This window comes from Pseudophryne corroboree, chromosome 2, assembly GCF_028390025.1.
Source record: "Pseudophryne corroboree isolate aPseCor3 chromosome 2, aPseCor3.hap2, whole genome shotgun sequence".
In the NCBI taxonomy this organism is placed as follows: domain Eukaryota; kingdom Metazoa; phylum Chordata; class Amphibia; order Anura; family Myobatrachidae; genus Pseudophryne; species Pseudophryne corroboree.
In genome coordinates this window covers 133,097,940-133,114,230 of record NC_086445.1, presented here as the reverse complement: position 1 = coordinate 133,114,230, position 16,291 = coordinate 133,097,940, and the positions used below count along the sequence as shown (strand labels likewise).

At 41.8% G+C, this 16,291-nt stretch overlaps 1 protein-coding gene across 2 annotated transcripts in view; it reads right to left on the bottom strand.

The window, feature by feature from the left end:
• Positions 1-3,217: 3,217 nt before the first annotated feature.
• PAN3 (poly(A) specific ribonuclease subunit PAN3) overlaps positions 3,218-16,291 on the bottom strand; it is a 174,701-nt gene continuing 161,627 nt past the window's right edge. For both annotated transcript variants that reach the window (XM_063951726.1, XM_063951727.1), the window contains 4 exons: positions 14,226-14,355; positions 13,156-13,220; positions 4,211-4,349; positions 3,218-4,057 (listed from right to left, as the gene is read on the bottom strand). In XM_063951726.1, the coding sequence (XP_063807796.1) occupies positions 3,917-4,057; positions 4,211-4,349; positions 13,156-13,220; positions 14,226-14,355 (475 nt within the window). In that variant the 3' untranslated portion in view covers positions 3,218-3,916. The remainder of the gene's footprint in view (positions 4,058-4,210; positions 4,350-13,155; positions 13,221-14,225; positions 14,356-16,291) is intronic.

The window sequence follows — 16,291 nt, the reverse complement described above, 5'->3', positions numbered from 1 at the left end:
TCAGGTCAGATCACCAGTTTGCAAACTATTACACAAGTATTGGATGATGCTAATATTAAACAAACTTTGTCAGCTATTTCTAGTTTTGTAGTCCTCTCCATAACAGTAAATGTTTACAGAGTATTCGGTATATTGAAGGCGGATGGTTTGATAGGACATATTTAGTCTAAGCCAGATTTTATTTCATCTACGCAAGTCAGTGCTGTGCAAATGGTCATTGCTAAACTGTATTTCAGAGACTGTTGCTTGTTCAATAGAGCTGGGACCACAAAGAACCCAACATGTAATCTGCAGAAATGATCTGGAAAGTCCACGTTATTGGTGTGCGACTGCGCTGCTGTGACCATGCATTGCCAGCCCCTTTCTTCCCCGAAAACAGCACTTCAATGTCACGCTATGAAAAGAAACCAAACACTAGGACATGCCTCCCAACTTTACCTGAATCAGGACATACCAGGTGTGGCTATTAAAAAACGAGACTGATCCTATAATTTACGTTTAATTATATGAAGTACTTTAACTCCGATCCCCTTCTACTGTATGTACCCGTCTGTATCCACACACCGCTGCATTCTTATTTTCCAATGGTCAAAGCCGTACTGTAGCTGCTAATCTGGCAGCTGTCTCACAGCTTCATCGTTTTCTTCTTTACATTCTTTGGGATAGTCCTAAATCAATGTTCCCCCACTCCCTTTCAACTCAAGCAGTCTGGATTATATTTTACAAGTACAGTCTGTATTTAATAGCCACACCCCGTAGTACTGAGAATCGAGAACGAGACAACCACCACAAATCGGGACATTCACTACTAAATCAGTATGTATAAAATGTTTGAATGACCAATGGGTATATTGTGGGAATATATCAGTAGGAAAACTGAAGTGTGAAAGAGTATTGTTTACACCTTGGACATAATTTGTAAATTAGACTATATGGAGGTAGTCATGTTTGGATAGTTATTTGCTCAAGTATTCTACACCAACATTTCCTGACTGAGCCCCTGCAAATCTTTAACCTCTAAGACAAGAGCACGGATGGCACTAGCATGTACATGTTATGATAAAAAGGTGATTAGTATCTTCTGTGTACCAAGTAACTTCATAAACCATATTAAACACACAAAAGTCTCACACAAAATTTCTTGTATCCTTTATTAAAAAATACTGCTGTACACATGAAAACTGAAAGAAAAAAAATATATATAAATCAATAAAAGATGGGTAGCATTTGGGGATCATGACACTAAAACTTAACATACAGGTGATAGGGAAGTCACTGATAATACAGAGTGGACGCCAGGGCAAATAAGAATATGTACCCTTATGTAATATTTACAAGGCAGAAAAAAATAAGTGTTACAGGTGTACATATATGTAAAAGAACTCACATGATTTATTTTCTCTGTGCTTTTATCTCGGCTGAAAAAAAGTAAGATGTTCTTGTATCCCGTTGTAAGGTATCCTGGGGATGCATGCCTGGGCTTTTTTTTTTCTTTTACAATTTGCCACCAGGTTCGGTTACCCTTTGTGAGCATGTTTTAAAACAATTAACAACAAAAGGAATTAAGTTAACGGTGTTGTGACCGCCCCCTGAAATACCTGTGCAAAACCGTAAAACCCTTTTTAAATTTTTGAAAAGACTGCAACTTAAAATAAAAGTGCATGCATTTACTGGTTTACCATTTTTATTTTTTTCTTATTTGTTTTATTACGAAATCCTGAGATTAGTGTATGGCCTGAAAAAAATAAATATATATATATATATATATAACTGGTAGCAGGATCCAAATGTGTTTGTTTCTTTCTTTTTTTTAAATAATATTGCGAGTCGTATGCTGGTCAATTAACACTGAAAGCCCTCTTATCTAACATTTTGCTTTTTCAGAAAAACATTGGTCCCAAAAAGGAAAAACAAATAGGAGTACTAAGCCAAATATCCATGATACCCACATCCTATAACATGCCAGCTGTACCTATGATTTTAGAGCTTCCATCCCTTCCAGTATTGATAGGAAAACTAAAATTAACAAAATAAAAATAAATAAATAAAAACCCTGAATTTGCAGAATAAAAACAAAAACAAACAAACAAACAAACCCTGTATGGTTGCGCCCATGCCTGCCTGCAGCTCCCCACGCTACCCCCCTTCCTTAAGAAAAAAAAAATGCAGTCTGCTTATAAAGCATATTTGTTTGTAGAATACAAGTACTTCTGTTTTGTACAAAAAATTGCAATATGATTTGTCAAAAACATATAAAAAACAGCTGCTTTCTCTATTATACACAAGCTAATGATAAAAGACAGTTGTTACTCAAAATTCCCCTTAATAATGGTGATAGGTTTATAGCCTTTTCAAAAAGAATAGCATTCGTGGGAAGCTGTAACAAAATTTCTCATGGTGGCCATTTTGTTTCAGTAAACCGAAAACAAAATAAAACGAATGCAACATAATTTACTTCTGCATTTTTCCACATGTAAATGTTGTTATGGTGGCTTAGGTTACCAGACTTTTTGAAACAAAAGTATCTCTCTCCTCCAATCGAAGTACCTGTTGGCATTTTTTTTTTAAGCTTAAAATAAAGGACAACTGATTGCGAATCATTAAAATATATGGTGAGACACCTTAAAAAGTATATATATATTTTTTACATTTATTGGAGGGGCATCTTCATTTTACTTAGTTATTCATGGTACAGAATGGACTAGTGATATATTTATGTTCAGTGCTAAAAGGCAATGCCTCCACTACCACCTCACCCATAACCCCTCTGAAAATCCTAAATATTTGGCAGTTTTTAACACAAGGTTTTTAATTAAGTAGAAATTCACTGAGTTATCGGTGCCACAGTGTTAAACTATACTGGTAAGACAAAGGGGGCAGGTTGTGGTGCATGGAGGAAAGTTTTAGACACAAACTAAAAAAAAATCCAAGGGCTTTCAACAAAATATTCCTAATGAGGGGCCAAGCCAGACCTTCCTACAAATTATCCTGGCACCAGTATACTGTTGCATTCATTCAGTTAGTCTTAACAGTGTCTCTGTATCCAGTGTAACGTACCCTAGTAAAGTTATGGTTCTGACAGAAGGTTAATATGGTTTCAATTATGTGTTCCTGAACAAAAAAACAAAAACAAAAAAAACAACTTGTGGCAATTGACGCAACATAAAATATTAAAACCATTGCATAAATGTATAAAGCAGAAAACAAATGTACAGCATTTTGCAAAAGGCGCTGGTTGTGTTTTATTTTTTTTTGTTGTTTTGTTTTTTTTTATAGATAAAAAAATTGCAGCTCGTTGAAGGTAATCGTGCACTGTGACCTAGTTAAACACTGATTACTTTTGAATGGTAAAAGTGGACGATCCTTTCACTTGCTCCTATACACCTTCACAAACCAGTCTGTTGATAGTGACACCAGTATGCTTACAGCACATTTCTATGGAGGGTAAAAAAAAAATGAAGTTTTTATGGAATTATTTCACTATCTGGTGCATTTACACTATCAGGACACAAGCTATGCACAACTTGCAATATCGATGATGACACCGTGCCCCTGAAAGAAGGTTCTTAAAAAAAAACAAAAAAAACATTTTCCCTTAAGTGTCAAAGTCTTCAAATTAAAAGTAGTGCATACAAGTGGAACAAAATAAAACCGGAACATCATGCACCTGATGGTGTTCCTAGATTTAAAACAAAATTCTTCACAGATAAAGCCTCCATTGGCAGCCTTAGCTCGTGTTAACTGAAAATACCATTCTTCCCTTCAAGTAACAGTGTACCTGACTGAAGTGCAAGCAGCTTTGCTCATCTCCTGTTGATTCCCGATTGTGAAATGAGATGACAATGACAACTCAGCTGTAGTGCAATTTGCTATTGGTTTACTTCCTCAGCAATGTCCGGCATGCTTTCAGCAAATACTACAACTGTCCGTTTGCGGCTGCAATCAGTTCTTGAAACGTATTTTCACAGCAGCGTTTGAGATCACTGTACGTTACCACAAGCACGCTCTTCTCATCTCTGGAAATGAGGCTGATTTTCTCTGGCACGCCAGCATCTAACTGGAAGGAGCAGGGGAAAACAGAATGTAAACGGTGAAGGGGGAACAAAGATTATTAAGAACAAAAAAAAAAATCATCTGCCTTGTTTTACCTTAGGGTGGGAATAGAGCAATGTACCCAGATGATAAACACACAGCACACTTCATGCATTACCTTGTTAAGACATGATACAATATGACTGAGGTCAATCCAGGGAGTTCCTGCCTCTGTCACCTGATGGAAAAGATGATCCCTAAAGAGTTTAAGCAAATATCTGTCCCCCGTCTCCGACCAGGTCGGGTCTTTTTGGAATCTGAGGATAAACAAAAAACATTTGCATATCTAGCCAAATATATTATATATATATATATATATATATATATATATATATATATATATACACAGGTTGAGTATCCCATATCCAAATATTCCGAAATACGGAATATTCCGAAATACGGACTTTTTTGAGTGAGAGTGAGATAGTGAAACCTTTGTTTTTTGATGGCTCAATGTACACAAACTTTGTTTAATACACAAAGTTATTAAAAATATTGTATTAAATGACCTTCAGGCTGTGTGTATAAGGTGTATATGAAACATAAATGCATTATGTGCTTAGATTTAGGTCCCATCACCATGATATCTCATTACTGTATGCAATTATTCCAAAATATGGAAAAATCCCATATCCAAAATACCTCTGGTCCCAAGCATTTTGGATAAGGGATACTCAACCTGTATTTAAAAAAATACATAGAACCCTCTACTGATTTAAATGTATGGTCAGTTCAGCAAAATAATCTAAACATTGTTCCACCTAATGATATATACAGGGGCATTTTAACGACTTTAATATATGTGGGTGGGTGTCATTTCTTTATATACATATACTATTTTACAGTGCGTCTTTTTTGTGTCATAATTTTTGTATATTAGGGATCTTCTTCAGGCGCCATAGTCTTCACAGGGTTACCATCCTCCACACGGTAGAGTACATAAACATAGAGGGGCAAATTTACTAAAGTGGGAGGTTTTTCTTAGAACTAATGATGTTGCCCATAGCAACCAATCACATTCTATTATCTTCTAGAAGCAGCTAGATAAATTTTAAGTAACATCTGATTGGTTGCTATGGGCAACATCATCAGTTCTAAAAAAAAAATCCCACCTTAGTAAATTTACCCCATAGAGTTTGATTTTGAGTTAGGGACTAAAGCAAACAAAAAAAAATCTTGCAACTGCAACTAACTATGTTGCAATACAAGGGGAGCAAATACATTTATTTATTTATTTATTTAATTTTGCATGCAGGGTAAATACTGGCTGCTGTCAACATGTAGCCCACAAAAGCTGGACAGCTTTATTGTAATAAGTACCAAAGACAAAGACCAAAGGGCACTAGTGAACACCAGCCATGTTCCTATCAGTTGATAACTGTTAGAGACTGCCACTTCCACAAGAGAGGAGCCGTCACTCAAAAAAAAAAAAGGACAAATAAAGAAAAAGCTGTGCAGCGCTGTCTAATTAACGGAAACCAATGTCTCATCTATTTATAATAATAGCAACAATAGTTTTTATTACATCATAAAATCACAAAATTGAAAATGAATATAATACTCACTGACAATAATATAGTATCTGGTATGTAGCAGCTTATATAGCTTAGTAAATGGTTAACTGGTCCTATATTAGTCCTGGTTATATTGTCGTACTGAGAAAGTATACTATACTAATGTACCGGGTGCTCCTAAAAATACGCTTATTTATACCAACCTTTGAAATCCGCTTAGTACGACAATATAATTGGGACTAATATAGGACCAATTAAACATTTACTAAGCTATGTAAGCTGCTACGTGATTTTTGCTTTCATTTTAGTGCAGACACCAGAGAATAAATTAGAGTGAATTTTATATTAATTTGAAATAGTGATTTATTTTTAATGATATAATAAAAATATTTCTGCTGTTCTAAATAGATTTGAGGTCGTTTTCTGTTGATTAGAGAGTGGTGCACAGCTTTACTGTTACACTGTAATTTAGGTAGGGGTTTCAAAAGAGGCTTCCCTGTCACATTTGACATCTGCCCCACCAGAAGTGCAACAAGTATTTACTGAGGTGCCATTTTCCTTTTTTCCTGCTTTGCTCCCATCTTAGCCCCATAGTCCACATTATATTGCCCAAGCAAGGGCTCATACTGATCTAGAATTAATCCACTCCATTCCTCTGCCCTGTTAGGGTCTAATGAGGCCACAGAGCCGCAACAAGTTCTCCCAGAAGAGGATAAATCTGCCCTCTCCTAGGCAAGGAAAACAAAGAATAATAAGAATTTACTTACCGATAATTCTATTTCTCGGAGTCCGTAGTGGATGCTGGGGTTCCTGAAAGGACCATGGGGAATAGCGGCTCCGCAGGAGACAGGGCACAAAAGTAAAGCTTTCCGATCAGGTGGTGTGCACTGGCTCCTCCCCCTATGACCCTCCTCCAAGCCAGTTAGGTACTGTGCCCGGACGAGCGTACACAATAAGGGAGGAATTTTGAATCCCGGGTAAGACTCATACCAGCCACACCAATCACACCGTACAACTTGTGATCTAAACCCAGTTAACAGTATGATAACAGCGGAGCCTCTGAAAAGATGGCTCACAACAATAATAACCCGATTTTTGTAACTATGTACAAGTATTGCAGATAATCCGCACTTGGGATGGGCGCCCAGCATCCACTACGGACTCCGAGAAATAGAATTATCGGTAAGTAAATTCTTATTTTCTCTATCGTCCTAGTGGATGCTGGGGTTCCTGAAAGGACCATGGGGATTATACCAAAGCTCCCAAACGGGCGTGAGAGTGCGGATGACTCTGCAGCACCGAATGAGAGAACTCCAGGTCCTCCTTAGCCAGGGTATCAAATTTGTAGAATTTAGCAAACGTGTTTGCCCCTGACCAAGTAGCTGCTCGGCAAGGTTGTAAAGCCGAGACCCCTCGGGCAGCCGCCCAAGATGAGCCCACCTTCCTTGTGGAATGGGCATTTACATATTTTGGCTGTGGCAGGCCTGCCACAGAATGTGCAAGCTGAATTGTATTACACATCCAACTAGCAATAGTCTGCTTAGAAGCAAGAGCACCCAGTTTGTTGGGTGCATACAGGATAACAGCAAGTCAGTTTTCCTGACTCCAGCCGTCCTGGAACATATTTTCAGGGCCCTGACAACATCTAGCAACTTGGAGTCCTCCAAGTCCCTAGTAGGTGCAAGGCACCACAATAAGCTGGTTCAGGTGAAACACTGACACCACCTTAGGGAGAGAACTGGGGACGAGTCCGCAGCTCTGCCCTGTCCGAATGGACAAACAGATATGGGCTTTTTTGAGAAAAAACCACCAATTTGACACTCGCCTGGTCCAGGCCAGGGCCAAGAGCATGGTCACTTTTCATGTGAGATGCTTCAAATCCACAGATTTGACTGGTTTTAAACCAATGTGATTTGAGGAATCCCAGAACTACGTTGAGATCCCACAGTGCCACTGGAGGCACAAAAGGGGGTTGTATATGCAATACTCCCTTGACAAACTTCTGGACTTCAGGAACTGAAGCCAATTCTTTCTGGAAGAAAATCGACAGGGCCGAAATTTGAACCTTAATGGACCCCAATTTGAGGCCCATAGACACTCCTGTTTGCAGGAAATGCAGGAAACGACCGAGTTGAAATTTCTTTGTGGGGCCTTCCTGGCCTCACACCACGCAACATATTTTCGCCACATGTGGTGATAATGTTGTGCGGTCACCTCCTTTCTGGCTTTGACCAGGGTAGGAATGACCTCTTCCGGAATGCCTTTTTCCCTTAGGATCCGGCTTTCCACCGCCATGCCGACAAACGCAGCTGCGGTAAGTCTTGGAACAGACATGGTACTTGCTGAAGCAAGTCCCTTCTTAGCGGCAGAGGCCATAAGACCTCTGTAAGCATCTCTTGAAGTTCCGGGTACCAAGTCCTTCTTGGCCAATCCGGAGCCATGAGTATAGTTCTTACTCCTCTACGTCTTATAATTCTCAGCACCTTAGGTATGAGAAGCAGAGGAGGGAACACATACACCGACTGGTACACCCACGGTGTTACCGGAACGTCCACAGCTATTGCCTGAGGGTCTCTTGACCTGGCGCAATACCTGTCCCGTTTTTTGTTCAGACGGGACGCCATCATGTCCACCTTTGGTATTTCCCAACGGTTTACAATCATGTGGAAAAAAAAAACAAAAAAACTTCCCGATGAAGTTTCCACTCTCCCGGGTGGAGGTCGTGCCTGCTGAGGAAGTCTGCTTCCCAGTTTCCATTCCCGGGATGAAACACTGCTGACAGTGCTATCACATGATTTTCCGCCCAGCGAAAAGTCCTTGCAGTTTTTGCCATTGCCCTCCTGCTTCTTGTGTCGCCCTGTCTGTTTACGTGGGCGACTGCCGTGATGTTTTTCCCACTGGATCAATACCGGCTGACCTTGAAGCAGAGGTCTTGCTAAGCTTAGAGCATTATAAATTTACCCTTAGCTCCAGTATATTTATGTGGAGAAAAGTCTCCAGACTTGATCACACTCCCTGGAAATTTTTTCCTTGTGTGACTGCTCCCCAGCCTCTTGGGCTGGGCTCCGTGGTCACCAGCATCCAATCCTGAATGCCGAATCTGCGGCCCTCTAGAAGATGAGCACTCTATAACCACCACAGGAGAGACACCCTTGTCCTTGGATATAGGGTTATCCGCTGATGCATCTGAAGATGCGATCCGGACCATTTGTCCAGCAGATCCCACTGAAAAGTTCTTGCGTGAAATCTGCCGAATGGAATTGCTTCGTAGGAAGCCACCATTTTTACCAGGACCCTTGTGCAATGATGCACTGTTTTTAGGAGGTTCCTGACTAGCTCGGATAACTCCCTGGCTTTCTCTTCCGGGAGAAACACCTTTTTCTGGACTGTGTCCAGAATCATCCCTAGGCACAGCAGACGTGTCGTCGGGATCAGCTGCGATTTTGGAATATTTAGAATCCACCCGTGCTGTTGTAGCAGTATCCGAGATAGTGCTACTCCGACCTCCAACTGTTCCCTGGACTATGCCCTTATCAGGAGATCGTCCAAGTAAGGGATAATTAAGACGCCTTTTCTTCGAAGAAGAATCATCATTTCGGCCATTACCTTGGTAAAGACCCGGGGTGCCGTGGACAATCCAAACGGCAGCGTCTGAAACTGATAGTGACAGTTCTGCACCACGAACCTGAGGTACCCTTAGTGAGAAGGGCAAATTTGGGACATAGAGGTAAGCATCCCTGATGTCCCGGGACACTATATAGTCCCCTTCTTCCTGGTTCGTTATCACTGCTCTGAGTGACTCCATCTTGATTTGAACCTGTGTAAGTGTTCAAAAAATTTTTTAGAATAAGTCTCACCTAGCCATCTGGCTTCAGTACCACAATATAGTGTGGAATAATACCCCTTTTCTTGTAGTAGGAGGGGTAATTTAATTATCACCTGCTGGGAATACAGCTTGTGAATTTTTTCCCATACTGCCTCCTTGTCGGAGGGAGACCTTGGTAAAACAGACTTCAGGAGCCTGCGAAGGGGAAACGTCTCGACATTCCAATCTGTACCCCTGGGATACTACTTGTAGGATCCAGGGGTCCTGTACGGTCTCAGCGCCATGCTGAGAACTTGTCAGAAGCGGTGGAACGCTTCTGTTCCTGGGAATGGGCTGCCTGCTGCAGTCTTCTTCCCTTTCCTCTATCCCTGGGCAGATATGATCTTATAGGGACGAAAGGACTGAGGCTGAAAAGACGGTGTCTTTTTCTGCAGAGATGTGACTTAGGGTAAAACGGCGGATTTTCCAGCAGTTGCCGTGGCCACCAGGTCCGATGGACCGACCCCAAATAACTCCTCTTCCTTTATACGGCAATACACCTTTGTGCCGTTTGGAATCTGCATCACCTGACCACTGTCGTGTCCATAACATCTTCTGGCAGATATGGACATCGCATTTACTCTTGATGCCAGAGTGCAAATATCCCTCTGTGCATCTCGCATATATAGAAATGCATCCTTTAAATGCTCTATAGTCAATAAAATACTGTCCCTGTCAAGGGTATCAATATTTTTAGTCAGGGAATCCGACCAAGCCACCCCAGCTCTGCACATCCAGGCTGAGGCGATCGCTGGTCGCAGTATAACACCAGTATGTGTGTATATACTTTTAATGATATTTTCCAGCCTCCTGTCAGCTGGTCCTTGAGGACGGCCCTATCTATAGACGGTACCGCCACTTGTTTTGATAAGCGTGTGAGCGCCTTATCCACCCTAAGGGGTGTTTCCCAACGCGCCCTAACTTCTGGCGGGAAAGGGTATACCGCCCATAATTTTCTATCGGGGGGAACCCACGCATCATCACACACTTTATTTAATTTATCTGATTCAGGAAAAACTACGGTAGTTTTTTCACATCCCACATAATACCCTCTTTTGTGGTACTTGTAGTATCAGAAATATGTAACACCTCCTTCATTGCCTTTAACGTGTGGCCCTAATAAGGAATACGTTTGTTTATTCACCGTCGACACTGGATTCAGTGTCCCTGTCTGTGTCTGTGTCGACCGACTAAAGTAAACGGGCGTTTTAAAACCCCTGACGGTGTTTTTGAGACGTCTGGACCGGTACTAATTGTTTGTCGGACGTCTCATGTCGTCAACCGACCTTGCAGCGTGTTGACATTATCACGTAATTCCCTAAATAAGCCATCCATTCCGGTGTCGACTCCCTAGAGAGTGACATCACCATTACAGGCAATTGCTCCGCCTCCTCACCAACATCGTCCTCATACATGTCGACACACACGTACCGACACACAGCACACACACAGGGAATGCTCTGATAGAGGACAGGACCCACTAGCCCTTTGGAGAGACAGAGGGAGAGTTTACCAGCACACACCAAAAACGCTATAATTATATAGGGACAACCTTATATAAGTGTTTTCCCTTATAGCATCTTTTTTATATATTTCTAACGCCAAATTAGTGCCCCCCCTCTCTGTTTTAACCCTGTTTCTGTAGTGCAGTGCAGGGGAGAGCCTGGGAGCCTTCCCTCCAGCCTTTCTGTGAGGGAAAATGGCGCTGTGTGCTGAGGAGATAGGCCCCGCCCCTTTTTCGGCGGCCTCGTCTCCCGCTCTTAACGGATTCTGGCAGGGGTTAAATATCTCCATATAGCCTCCGGAGGCTATATGTGAGGTATTTTTAGCCAAAATAGGTATTCATTTGCCTCCCAGGGCGCCCCCCTCCCAGCGCCCTGCACCCTCAGTGACTGCCGTGTGAAGTGTGCTGAGAGGAAAATGGCGCACAGCTGCAGTGCTGTGCGCTACCTTTAGAAGACTGAGGAGTCTTCTGCCGCCGATTCTGGACCTCTTCTTACTTCAGCATCTGCAAGGGGGCCGGCGGCAAGGCTCCGGTGACCATCCAGGCTGTACCTGTGATCGTCCCTCTGGAGCTGATGTCCAGTAGCCAAGAAGCCAATCCATCCTGCACGCAGGTGAGTTCACTTCTTCTCCCCTAAGTCCCTCGTTGCAGTGATCCTGTTGCCAGCAGGACTCACTGTAAAATAAAAAACCTAAGCTAAACTTTTCTAAGCAGCTCTTTAGGAGAGCCACCTAGATTGCACCCTTCTCGGCCGGGCACAAAAATCTAACTGGCTTGGAGGAGGGTCATAGGGGGAGGAGCCAGTGCACACCACCTGATCGGAAAGCTTTACTTTTGTGCCCTGTCTCCTGCGGAGCCGCTATTCCCCATGGTCCTTTCAGGAACCCCAGCATCCACTAGGACGATAGAGAAAAGTGTTTACACTAAAACACTCTAGAAGTTCAGTTATTAAGCCTTATATAAAGTCATTTAAATGTAGCACCACAGAATATATAACTCAAAAACAGCTAGAGTAAAAGACTCTGGGTTTTATCTACAGAAACAAAGAGCCCTGGAATACAATAATACAACGTAATAATGTGCAGGGAACACCAGCGATTGTTGCAGTCATCACCCTGCTGGACAAGGCTCAGCAGCAGGGAAGAGGCAGCAAAACATTTACCTTTCGGTGCCAATAGTTTTAAAGGCTAGTTGTACAAAATGTACGAATGTATCCTCATACATTTTGCCTCAATACGCCATGGAGTGGGAGACGCCTGGTGTGACTGAGCCGAAAAGGTGCAGCTTTGTTAATGTCAGACTTTTTTTTGCTAAAAATGCATCTCATTTGCGAATAAAATGCACAAGTAGACTCTGCTGATTAAAATGATATGCGGCATGCCTATATTCTGTGTGCGAGCGCGCTTGTATCTGCATACAAACTGCTATGTTAGGCATTTCATATGCAGATACAGCCACGGTTGCACACAGAATATAGGCATCATTTTAGGCATAATTTTAATCAGCAAAAGCTGCTTGTGCATCCTATTTGCATAATTTTGTGAATAAGACGCATTTTGTCAATAAGACGCATTTGAATGCAAAAAGTAGCACAAAAAGATGCTCTGCACTACAAAGTCACGCCACAGCATGGCTAGAAGGGCTGCTTAACATGCAGGAAGGCTAGAGAAAAGTGGTCACATCTGTATCAATTAATATTTGTGTAAAGCCATGCATTAGCCCTGTTACTGTCAGTGATATGGGGAGGTCATTTCACGGGTTGGGTTCGTGTGACCAGCGGTTTGGAGACTGCCGGTCACCATACCGACGGCGGGATCTCTGCTTTTAGATGGCCGGTGGGGGCACAACAAAGCCCCTTGCGTGCTCGGTGGCTCGCTACACGTTATATTCCCACTCTATGGGTGTCGTGGACACCCACGAGTGGGAATAGTCCCTGTTGGTCGTCATCCCAACCGTCGGGCTGTTCACTGATCGGGATCCAGGCGTCTGTATAGTGACTGGTGGTCACATAACCACATCCCCATTTCACATATAATGGCCTCTCTATAGAGGAAGAGGAAATTGAAGGTATGCTGGCCACTAGAAAACCTATATTGAAGTATATTGACTCAATGCTGGGGACCCTGGGTCTGAGGTTAAAAGATATAACAATGCAAATAGGCACATAACGTATCTCTTACTCTGGTCTCTCATTTATTGTTCCCAACTTTGCCAGGAGCCTGAACAATCGTCCATTCTGCACCTCCTAGAGAAAAGACAAATACTCACACAATGACTTGTGGGGCAGGAGAAAAACAACAGGGATTGTCATAACAAATCACTGACACATTACAATCATTATTTAAACAATATAAAAACAAAATAAAAATAAAAAATGTAATAAGACACCAGCGACTGCCTACCAAACCTAAAAAGCAGACATGATGTGTTATGAATATACTGTAGTCTTCAGTTAAGTCATATTTTTAATATATAATATCCCGCACCAGACATGCAATCAATGAAGATTGATACGTCATACACTTATTTAAAAAAAAACAGCTCCATAAATTCTATCCCCATTTGGGATTATATATTTCAAAAAGGCTGGAGGTACTCCTGCAATCACGAACCACGTATTCATACATATACACTTGTTGGAAGAGACCAACAAAAAGAAATAGATTGTTTTTTTGGAGCACACTTTTATATACGTTAATAAACTAATTTGACATGATTATATTAATCTAAAACTTAACTTTTAATATACTTCCTAAAATAACATGAGGTAATAGAACCCCACTTACCATAATTAAGCACATTGAATTTGATATTGATTTATTATTAAAAAAAACAAACATATACTCGCACATTAAAGATTAAGGGGGGGTTATTCAGGTTTGTTCGCAAACCAAACAAATAAGCAATTGGGTAAAACCATGGTGCACTGCAGGTGGGGCAGATGTAACAAGTGCAGTAATTAGATTTGGGTGGGGTGTGTTCAAACTGAAATCTAAATAGCAGAGTAGAAATTAAGAAGACAGTATTTACCATGCACAGAAACATAACCCACCCAAATCTAACGCTCTCTGCACATGTTACATCTGTCCCACCTGCATGCAACATGGTTTTACGAAAGCTAAAATAGAACTAGAAGCAATACATTTATAACAAACAAACAAAAAATATATAATCAAGAGTAAGAAAATTGCATACAGCAGTGACATGTTCACACTCAAATACTTTAGATCACAGTGATTGACTAACTTACCTTTGCAAGGTCCTCCTCTATGACATCATTGCGCATCTGTGCAGCATCCAACTGAGTATAAAACCTAGCACCAATCATCGGCATGATGTCGTTTACACTACGCAAACGGTTTTGGTCTGTCAGCAAGTATCTGCACATTTAAGAAACATAGATATGGCTGTACATTAGATCTTTGGTGTGCATTTAAACCTAATATTATAAAAAAGGCAATTAATACCCATCTGAGTTCAGTTAAAGCAGACCAGTGGCACTAGCTCTGGTTTCTTTCTACACATGCAGTAAGCAACAGTATCAGGGTTGCCTTGGAATGTCTTTAGCCTGAAGGCCCGTACACACTGGTCGATATATCGGCCTCTCTCTTGGAACGGCCGATATATCGCGGGACCGTCGGCCAGTGTGTACGGCCGATACGTCTGTGAACTCCGTCGTTCACAGACGTATCGCGTCGGCCGCGCAGCACAGCCGACAGCCAATATATCTACCGATATATTGGCGCGTCGCTGTGTGTGTACGGGGCGGTCGGCCGACCGCCCGTACACATGCTGCGGCGGCCGGCGGTGATTGACAGCTGAACTGGGCGGGCGTGTGTACACGCCCGCCCAGTTCATGACGTCAGTCCCCGACGAATCGCGCAGTGTGTATGCACAGCACGCTGCTCTATCCGACAATAGATATATCTGCAGATCAACTGATCTGCAGATATATCTACTAGTGTGTACCCACCTTAAGAGATACCATTTTATTCAGTGTGCTCTCCCCCAGGCAGGCTGTATTCAGCAGCACAGCAGTCAGAGCTGAAACACGTAGGGTAATATTCTATGGGAGTAAGAATAGGGCAGCAGGAAAGGAAGCTCCGGCTGACAGACTAAACACAGAATTTTACGGCAGATAAGAACCTCTTGGCCCATCTAGTCTGCCACTTTTTCTTTTATCCTTTTGGTAACTTCAACCCTATTTGTTCCTTAGGTCTTTGTAAGGATATTCTTATGCCCATTCCCAAGCGTGTTTAAACTGCTCTACTGTATTAGTTTCTACCACCTCTGACTGATTCACTACTCTTTCTGTGAAGTAGTTATTTCTCAAATTTCCCCTGAACCTGCCTCCCTCCAGTTTCAGCACATGACCACGTGTTCTAGTACTCCTCTTCCTTTGAAGAAGGTCTGCCCCCTGTACCTTGTTAAAACCTTTAATATATTTGAAAGTCATTTAGTTGCCCTTCTTTGCATAGTCTCTAATGTATGTATATTCTTCTAGAGATATGGTCTCCAGAACTGAACACAGTATTTTAGATGAGGCCGTACCAATGACCTATACAGTGGCATTGTTACGGATTTCTTTCTGTTACAGATTCCTCTCTCTATGCAACCAAGCATCTGACTAGCTTTCCTCATTGCTTCGTTACACTGCTTGCCTGCCTTTAAGTCACCTGAAATAGTGACTCCTAGATCCCTTCCCTCCTCAGTAGTTTCCATTATATAGTGCCCTTGATAATATATTTAGCCTTTGGGTTTTTGATACCCAAGTGCATGATTTTGCATTTTTACATTAAACTGTAGTCGCCACGTTCTTGACCATTCCTTCAGTCTACCAATATCCTCCATCATTTGTTTTACCCCTCCTGGTGTGTCTACCATGTTACACACATTTGTGTCATCAGCAAAAAGGCATACTTTCACTTCAAAACCATTTGTAATGTCACCAACAAAGATATTAAAAAGCACTGGCCCAAGTAAAGATCGCTTTCCATTAACTACAACTCTCTGTTTCCTATCCTACAAGCAAGATCTTATCAATTCAACAGTCTGAATCCAATCCCAAGCATTTCAGTTTATTTAGCAGTCCGCAATGTGGGATAGTGTCAAAAGCCCTACTATAGTGAAGATAAGCAACATCTACCTTGATCACTTCAGTCTTCCAGTCAAAGTCAGTAAGATTTGTTTGGCATGACCTCCCCCCAGTAAATCCATGCTGTTTGGGACCCTGTAAATTGCTGGATTTGAGATATTCCACAATTTTCTTTTAATAGAGTTTCCATGATTTTTCCTACTATGGATGTAAGGCTCAGT